Genomic DNA, 9,043 nt, shown 5'->3' with positions numbered 1-9,043 from the left:
TGAAAGGGGAAAGGAGGGATGGGGGCGATGGAAGGAGGGAAGGGGTGTGGAGGAGACATGGAGGGAAGAAGGGAGAGGAGAAGGCGGGAGGGAGATGGAGAGAGGGGGAGCAGGAGGGTGCAATGCGGGACCGAGGGCGGCGGAAAGGGAGCGGGGAACGCGAAAGGGCGGAGAACGGACGGAGCCACCCGCTACCCCTCGGCATGTCCGCGCCCTCGGGGTCCGCGCCCCCCGCACCGTGGGAGCCCCTGTCTCGCTCCGCGGCGGGGGATGCCCGGCCCGGCCCCGCCCGGCCCCGCCCGGCCCGGCCCCGCGCGCCGCCGGCCGCCGCCACCGCCCCCGACGGGCCGCGCGCGGGGCAGGGCGGAGGCGCGCGCGGCGCTGACCGCCCCCGAGCCGGCGCCGCCGCCCGCCCCTCCCGCCGCTCCGCGCCGCTCCGCTCCGCGCCCGGCCGCCCCGCCTGCGCGCCGCTGGCCCCCGGGGGCTGTAGGGCCGGGCGCGTCCGCCAGGGGCCGAGGCGGCGGCGGCGGCCCCCCGGGACCATGCGCTGAGCGCCCGGGGCAGCCAGGGAGCAAAGTTGCGGTGGAAGATGAACAACGCCGGTAAGTGCGCGGGTCTGCCGGGATGGCTCTCCGCCCCCGGACATCTTTTTCCCCGGGGCCGGCTAACGCCGGGCGGGCTTCCTTCCCCGGGGCCGGCACCCTCCTTCCCTCGGGCCGGCACACCCCGCCTCCGGGGCCAGCACCACCGGGACGGCACCCCGCAGCCCGGGCACTTGAGACTCCTGGGCTTGCACCCACCCCCGTCCCGGCACCCCTCCGGGGCCGGCGGCTCCTGGGCCGTGCCACCGGGGCTCGCATCTCTCCCCCAGGCACACCTCCTGTCCCCCCGTCCCGACGGGAGCTCCCGGGCTCCCCGCGGGGCACCGCGCACGCCGGGGCTGTGCCGGCCCCATCGCTGGCCCCGCCGGGACGGGACTAGTGGCGAGCCCGGGGCAAGCGGGGGGCTCCGGGGACAATCGGACTGGCGGGGCGGGGGTCTGCGCCTGCCGGGGGACGCGGCTCTGCGTCCGCTCTGCCCTCGGGGACTCTCGGCCCTCCCCAAAGCCCCTGGGAAATTTGCTGTGATTTCGTGTCTGAAAGTCTGCTTTTTGGGGAGGTAGTGTTTTTTTGCAGGATTTTCTCCCCAAGGCAAACCCAAACCCTTTCTCCTTCCATTAACTTCCCAGGATTTTTCCTTGGTGGAAACTGGGCAGGTGAAAGAGACGGGATGAGAAGGGAACAGATATTAAAGAGAAGACGTTCAACAGTTAACCATTAAAAGAAGTCACTGGAAAATTTGGGGCAGCCTTTAAATTCTCCACCAACACTTTCTGATTTTCAGGGGCGAGGCACGTGCATAAAAACCGTAACAATCCAGGAAGCAATTATTACTAACTCTGGAGTTATTTAGAAAAATCTAATGCTGCACCGAGAATTAAAGAGAAAGAGAAACAGTCCCTTTGTGTTAGCCCTAAAATTTTCCACTGTGTTCTCTTGTTCCAGAAGGTGAATGTTGCTGGGTACCTCACTTTCATGGGTACATCCTGAAGCCCAGAGATTTCACCGCTAGATACCTTGCCCTACAACTGTCATGTGTTGGGAAACTGTGAATCATTGTTTGCCAAAGCACAGGAACATAGGCTTGGAAAGGATCTTTTAGGTCAAACCCAGCCCTCTGCTGTTGTATCAGCATGTTGTACCACTCCTCTGAGTTTAAAGTAAAAGGGTCTCTTTCCCCTTGAAGCGGGGAGTGAGACACTCTCCTTCCCAAAAAGTGGTGACATTTCCATTCTATTTTCTGATCCTGCCTGGGCTGGACTCTGTCCCTCCCAGGAGACAAGCTCATTTGAAAGTTAAGTGAGCCAGCCAAAAATGGCTTCAGCCATGATGCTCCAACCTCTCTTTCTTCATCTCTCCATTATTTAAAACAGACTGGCTCTAATCTGATCCTGTTGTCAATGGAAGTGCAGTGTAAGGAATATAAGGTGTATCCATTTGTAAAGACTTAAATTTTATTAGCAGTTTTTATTTTTCAGGAATGTAGGACTAAATGGGACTACCTTCATTACCAAAAGCGGTACCTGTTGTTACAGAACATAATGTTTCATTAATTCATCAAATTATATCTTAAACCAAAACTGTTTAGGTAGCTCTCCTGCTATTCCTCTCACAGAACTGAGAACCTTTTACCATTGCTAGTTCTTCTAGTTTCCAGACCAGATTAATCGCCATTTATTCTTGTGATTACATTGTCCTTTTGCTTAAAAATAGTTCTTTTCCTCCTCTGGTGTTTACCTCCAGGTTATATTTATAGAGTGCTCATATCCCTTCTCAGCCTTTGTTTTGTACATTCACACAATGCAAGGAATGTCTCTCCCATCAGCGCAAAGCAGAACTTCCTACTGAGTCTGAAGGAGAGGGGCATTTATTAACTGGCACAACTTGGGGAGCAGCATTAGCCATCTTTGTGTTACAGTGAGTAACACATAGCTCCAGTAAGCAGAGTCATACGTGCAGGCATATATGGCAGCCTTGATCCCACAGAAGTTAAAATAATGACAGACAGAAAACAGGAAGGGAGATACAGATTATTCTCAGAGATGCGGAACTGATATGAACAGAGAATGAAGCTGTCCACCCAAGGTCAGAGGAAAACTGCGGTAGGAGATGAGAGACAGACCCCATCTCCCAGCCTCATACATAGGACCTTCCAGCCTCTAAGTACCGGTTTGTTTGCCAGGTGCTGAAATGATGCTGCCCATAGGAAGAATGTACAGATGTTAGACTCCAGACTGTTCAGAGGTGTAAGCAGACTATATATTCTTTCAGCTAGTGCTGAAAGTGATATAGGAAAAGCTGCCGTATGTACCTGTCAGAGAATTTTAACTAACATCTTTGGCTCCTAGGAAGCAATATATGAAACAACAGGTGAATATAAGCTGTCTGCTGCAGTGTGAACTTCTTGTTGTGAAATCACAGCCAAATTGGAAACATCACAAACACTTTAAAAAGAAATATATACCAGTAGTTTAGAACCAAGATTGTCATGTACATGTGGTTTATCATGGTCAGGCCCCCCAGCCCTACCAAGACTTGTATGTACAGTCTGCTAGAGACAGTGAAAATGCTGAGAATTTTCGGGATCAAGATTTTTGTTGGTGTTGAAATTCATCCTTTGCTGATTATATGACCTTTAGATTTTTCCCCTTCGCCAACAGTGTTTCTCTGTGGGATGTTGTGCTGTTGTATATTTACAGGTGGCTGCAATAAAGTTATATAGTAAGAGAAATTTGTAAGCTATTGATACCATATCCCAGAGTCATAATGCATTGATCTAATCATAGGGGATGGATTCCAGTAACTGTACAGAAGAGCACTTTATTTCTGCAGAGTGGTATGTGCTCTGACAGCTCAGCTGTTAATATTTCAATTAAGGTTTGTAAGAAGGCAAAATTTCCATGGGATAGTTACTATTGACTATAGGTCTGCCTTCACGCTAGTGGAGCCTTGCTGTACACAGAGTACTTTTGATCACACATTTGAAGAACATACACTGATAAGAGAGGATAAGACTGTTTTTCAAAAGTATCAGACTTATGCAGAAGCTGAAATATTTTCAAAAATGTCTGAAGCACTTGGGAGCCAATGATCTGCTGGCTTTCAACAGGACCTCAAATCTCAAGTGCCTAAAGCCCCAATTCTCAGAAGACACTTAAGTATCTAATTCCTGTTCAAGTCAAAGTAGGAGCTGATACCTAAATCTGGACTGAGGTCCCAGTTGTAAGGAAGACTTGCACTCCTGTGTCATTAGAAGATCCTAGTCTACCTTTTCCATTTCAAGTGACTGCCATGCAACTGTTTTCATTTGTTATGTAACTTTTGTCATTTCAAACTTTTCTCTGACCGTGTGATCTAAGTGATGCATTTACATGCTATAAAACAAAGAGAACTACTTTCGCAGTGAATATTGCAACATTAATGACATCTCGGTTATTTACCTGGGGTCCTACCAGTGGCAGCACTGGTGTTTTATGAGTTGAACCCCTCAAAGGGATTATACTTTCCTTGTAAATCACGCTACCTCATCTGTTTAATCTCCAACATATTGAAGCAGGTTACACAGTTTATGCTGGGTACTTAATTCAGAATGACATTAAAATGGCTTATCTGCACAGGCAGCTTAAACACACCCTCACTGTCTGACTTGGACAGCTGGCAGAATTGTAATTACAGGTTGGAACCTACAGCTTCCTGTACTGGAAATGTAATATATGAGTTTTAGGAGACTCTGTGCTTGGCTTGCCTTACATTCCTGGCAGTATTACTGAAGTGGTTGGTGCCCATATTCTGGCTGGGTCCAAAACCAGCTCTTCATCTGCAAAGAAGAGCTGTCCATTTCACTTACAGTGAAGCTCCATGTGTTATTTTGACAGGAGGAACAATTTCTTCTCTAAGGAGTAAGCACCATGGTCAAAATATAAACCCATGTATTAGACAAGCTGAAATAGACACAGGTCTATTTCCACTCTGTCCTGCGTTGTAAGAACTTGGTGTTTTGGTAGCTGAGGTGTGGAAACTTCTACCTATGACTGTAGAGTGCAGTCACACATGAGTTCCTGGGTTTGTGCGGCACTTGGCACACATGGCTTTCGTCAACAGTATGAGCTGTTAGACAGCACTGTCACGCTCTGATGCAAGAGGGAGTATGAGCATGATGGCTGTTGGTATAGGATAGGTTCTTTGTTGTTTCATGTTTGCCTAGTTCATAAAATAGAAATAACTTCTGTCCTTCCCGGTCCAAATAATTTTGATGTGTATAATAGTGTTTCAGCAAGTAACGTGTAAATGAATTCCTATATTTACTTGTATTCTTAAGGTTGCTTATTCTCATTTCCTCAATCGTGGGACTTTGCTTGTTTCAAATAGGAAATTTAATCCCAATCTTTGGAAGAAGTTACAGATTTGCTTGATAAAGGCAACTGTATAGATGCAATGACATACATTGACGTCTGTGTAGTATTTTAGTAGTGCATTCTGATTTAGGAGAAAAGCATTTATATAACAGAAATAAAGTCTGGGTTAATTAGCCTAAGGACTGACTAATTGGCAGTAGCAAATCTCTGTAGTAGTTATCTCTGTAACATTATCAAGTGGTGGTACTCGTAGTGCTGGGACCAGGATTATGTTGATACTGTCCAAAATTTTCCTTGGTAGGAAAGCAAATAGAAAAGTATCAGATGACAAAGTTCACTTTATGATGTAAAGACTGGTGAAAGGGTAATTAACACAGTAGGCAGGGCAGTTATATAAACATATCTGGATCTTTAAGTTCATTCAAACAAATTACACTTAATGCATATTATAAAGCTATCAGTTTAGAGACAATGAACAGGCAACACAGCCTTGGGAACAATTTAGAGGTCATAGTGGACAAGGAAGTCAACCTGATACAGTAAGAAGCTAATGGAGAATAGTGAGAACTGGGTATAAGAAAGAACTGAACTCTGTAGACAGCATCATCAGTACCCACTGTGGAATTCTTCCCAAAGGGCTGCCTCATGTATTTTATAGGGGCTATTGGAAAATTGGAAAAGGTTCAGAAAAAATCCAAAAGAAAAGACTTCAGGAAAGGCAAAATTGTCCAACTGCAAAGATTTAATGAGTTCATTTGTCCAGTTTACCAAAAAGAAGAATGTACCACGACATAGCTGGAGGGAAGTATATGTCCTCCCTAGAGAAATACTGAATAATAAAAGGGTCTTTAACCCTGTGGAAGAAACAATAACAAATACTGGAGATAGAAGCTGGAGATAGAAGCCAGGCAGCACTAACTGGAAATAAGGGCTTTATTTTAAAAATGAGCAATTCATTACAGGAATGAGATAAGGTTGACACTAAGGTATATACTCCACCTTTTGCTGACTTCAGACCAAAGCCTTCTAAAAGACAAGTTTTAACTTTATTCTGATACAGCTGAGTGAAATTATACAGCTCCCGATCGGAGCTGAACGAGACTTTCTGATGCCCTTGTCTGGATATTTTCCCTCTCCCTCCTGTTTCTCAAGCTCGTTCCATCTGTGGATTTCAATCCCTTCTTCCTGGGCAGAAGCAGTGACAGATGGGACTTGTGTGCATTGGTTTCCACTGGGATTCTAGGTTTGGTGCAGTCTCATCCCACTGTTGCAATGTTGTCTCTCCACCTGTATTGTCATTTCTATCCAAAAGCTCTGCAGATCCCTGAACTATGCAGTGCATTTCTGTCCTCTGTTCTCAGTGTCTCCCCCATTTTAACATGTCTGAGTTGAATTAATGCCAAAGGCATGAAGGAAATGCAGGTCCACAAAAGCTTATTGGTTAGAAAGAGCTACTTTCAGTATCTTAAGAGATGCCTGAACTGCATTGTGGCACCAGCCATGGCTGGAACTAGTATCTGCGCTGTCGAGCTAAGTAATTTCTTGGGCCACCATCAAAGACCATGGGCCTGGGACAAGTCTACAAATATCCCCGGAAATGTGAAACCTCATTTTTTAATTAGGTCTTCACCTCAAAACCAGCTGCTTGATGGGAGCGGGGGGTGGTGGTAGATATGGTCCCTTATAAGCCTTAGTTAAATTCCAGGCTAATTCCTAAATCTGCAGAACATTTGAAAGTGGGTAGTTGCAGCATTTCAGGCAATACACCACTGCAAAATACTTACTGCTTCAAAGTAACACCTGAACAGTGAAGGTTGTACGGGCTGATTGCCATTGCAGGAGAGCTGCTAGGCTACTGTTCACTGCTTAGAAACTTCGATGGGAGGAGGGTAATGTAATTTCATATGGGCCCTAGCAGGAGTGAAACCCTGCTGAAATGCAGGTTTGCCTGAAGGAAGGTGGGTAAGGAGAGGAAGCCGTCCTTGTCAGTATGAGGAAGCATTGAACAATAAGGGGAGGAGCAGGCTAAAGAAATTCCTATTCCCCGAGAGTTTCCTTTTAAGCACAAGGTGGGTGTGTCTCCCTCCAACATAAAACACATCCTAAAATAAACATGCACAATTATTTGTGAACATACACATTCCTTATGGTGCAGTGTTGTTTTGTGTCCATTTAGAAGTTACAGCCAGAACCTTCCAGCAAAGGAAGCAGAAATTGAAGCAGAATGAAATAGTCCTGATAAAAGCCAAACAGTGGTGCTTTCTTTTCAGTAATTGTTTGGGTCGTTCTTTAAACAAACACTTTTACTCCTCCTGCCACCTCCCCCACCTAAATGAAAAAAAGGAAAATTGTTTAAGGAGCCTGGTGAAAGGCGAGATCAACACACAGAACAGCTAGGAAAAAACTATGGAAGGAATCACTAGTGGCCAGTAGCTGGCACAAGTGGGTAAGAGTAGGACATCACAATGCCTATTATTGCCATACTGTGAACAGGGTCCATTGCCGTAAGTTCTCTTCCAATAGAAATGTCACTGAAGGTAGCAGAAGGAAAAACTCAAGATTACTTGATTCCTTTTGCTGTAGAAAATTATCATTGGAGGGAAAGTAGACATCTGTGTTTAAGCTATTTTTTTTTAAAGTGGATGATTGCATGGTTATTTTACATAAAGAAAACGAGATCATTACATTGTTTTATTTAAAATTTGTTTATAAGACAAGCTTGGGAGATCCTGGCAGTCTTTACAGTCCAGTCTTTTTCTTGTTACTCAGTGTTTCAGTACAGACACTTCTTCTGATAAGAACAAGGATGAGAAAGCAGGGACTGTACTCAAGCCTTGTCACATCCCAGGAATGGAGTAGGTATATTTGTGTCCTACTCTTGGGTAGACATTCCTAGGAAAAGCCAGACACTGCGGGAAGTAGTATAATACCTCCAACATGATATTTCTTCCTTGGAGTTAGTCCTAAAAATGTTTCATTATGGTGATAAGGGGTCCGTTGCTGATTTCTGGCGGGAAAGGGGTAAGAACTCCGTTCTAACTAATAAAAAATTCATGCATTTTACTGCCAGAAAGTTAGTTTAGGATGTTCAGTCATCGCAATAACTGATTTAAATATCCATATCTTGCTGGAGAGCCAGGCTTACAAGATACTTGACCCACTTCTATTCCCTCCCTGTTTTTAACAGGCAACAGCTTTCAGCCCTCTGCCGCCTTCAGCTGCTGTAGACTTGCTGCTGGCTGCAACAGAAGCAATGGTACTTCAGCAATGGTGAAGTGTTTGGCACATAACGTTTCTGAAATAATCTGGAGGGAAATATTAGCTACCCATTCTGTGCTTTCAATAATTAGACAGATGCCCTGCAGCTCAAAGCAGCAGTGGATACTGAGAAACAAGAGTACACACTACAGTACTGGAGACTGGCGAATATGCAGTTCTCGCTCCCTCCTTTTCCACAAGTTGTTCCACATGTGAAGCTGGATCAGATAAAACCCCAGATACAGAATAATTCTTAACCAATATATGCGATAAGGTGCCTGATCAGAACACACTTTTCACTCCTGGGCTGAGCTGAGACTACTAATTCAGTTTTTAACTTAGGTGAAATCTCTCTGGTGTCTCATAATTCTAGAAAGACTGTTTTCTGACTACATCAGATTGCCAAACCGTCAGCATCTTTCTGAATATTGGAAGAAATTTCAGCAAGGTTAAGAAGATCAGAAGAAACAGCCTCTTATACCTTAGAGAGTCTAACTAAACAAATATGCCAGTCAAATTACTCCAGTTGGATTAAGACAACCATAAGAAAACTACCATGATACCAAATATCAGAACAATCGGAGAATCATTTTTAAGCAGTCTGCATTCAGTATTGCTTTATTCTCAGTATGGTGCACAGCTGAATTTTAATTGTCTTCACTTCCAGATGTAAAAAATCTGCATTCCAAAATGCTCAAGATATAACAGCACAGTAGCTACACTTCTTGAAATTCATACCATGGTTTAGGATAGGATTTCACATAGGAACCATATCCTAAATGGTTCCTCTTGAGATGCTGTTCCCATATTTCCTGTGTGTAGGGCATGAAG

The 9,043-nt window shown here is 45.3% G+C and overlaps 1 protein-coding gene across 2 annotated transcripts in view; it reads left to right on the top strand.

The window, feature by feature from the left end:
- The first annotated feature begins 503 nt into the window (after positions 1-503).
- FGD5 (FYVE, RhoGEF and PH domain containing 5) overlaps positions 504-9,043 on the top strand; it is a 116,240-nt gene continuing 107,700 nt past the window's right edge. For both annotated transcript variants that reach the window (XM_082487524.1, XM_082487523.1), the window contains exon 1: positions 504-602. In XM_082487524.1, the coding sequence (XP_082343650.1) occupies positions 590-602 (13 nt within the window). In that variant the 5' untranslated portion in view covers positions 504-589. The remainder of the gene's footprint in view (positions 603-9,043) is intronic.

Source organism: Vanellus vanellus, assembly GCF_965231255.1.
Source record: "Vanellus vanellus genome assembly, chromosome: 9".
Lineage (NCBI taxonomy): Eukaryota > Metazoa > Chordata > Aves > Charadriiformes > Charadriidae > Vanellus > Vanellus vanellus.
This window is presented reverse-complemented; position numbering and strand designations above follow the sequence as displayed.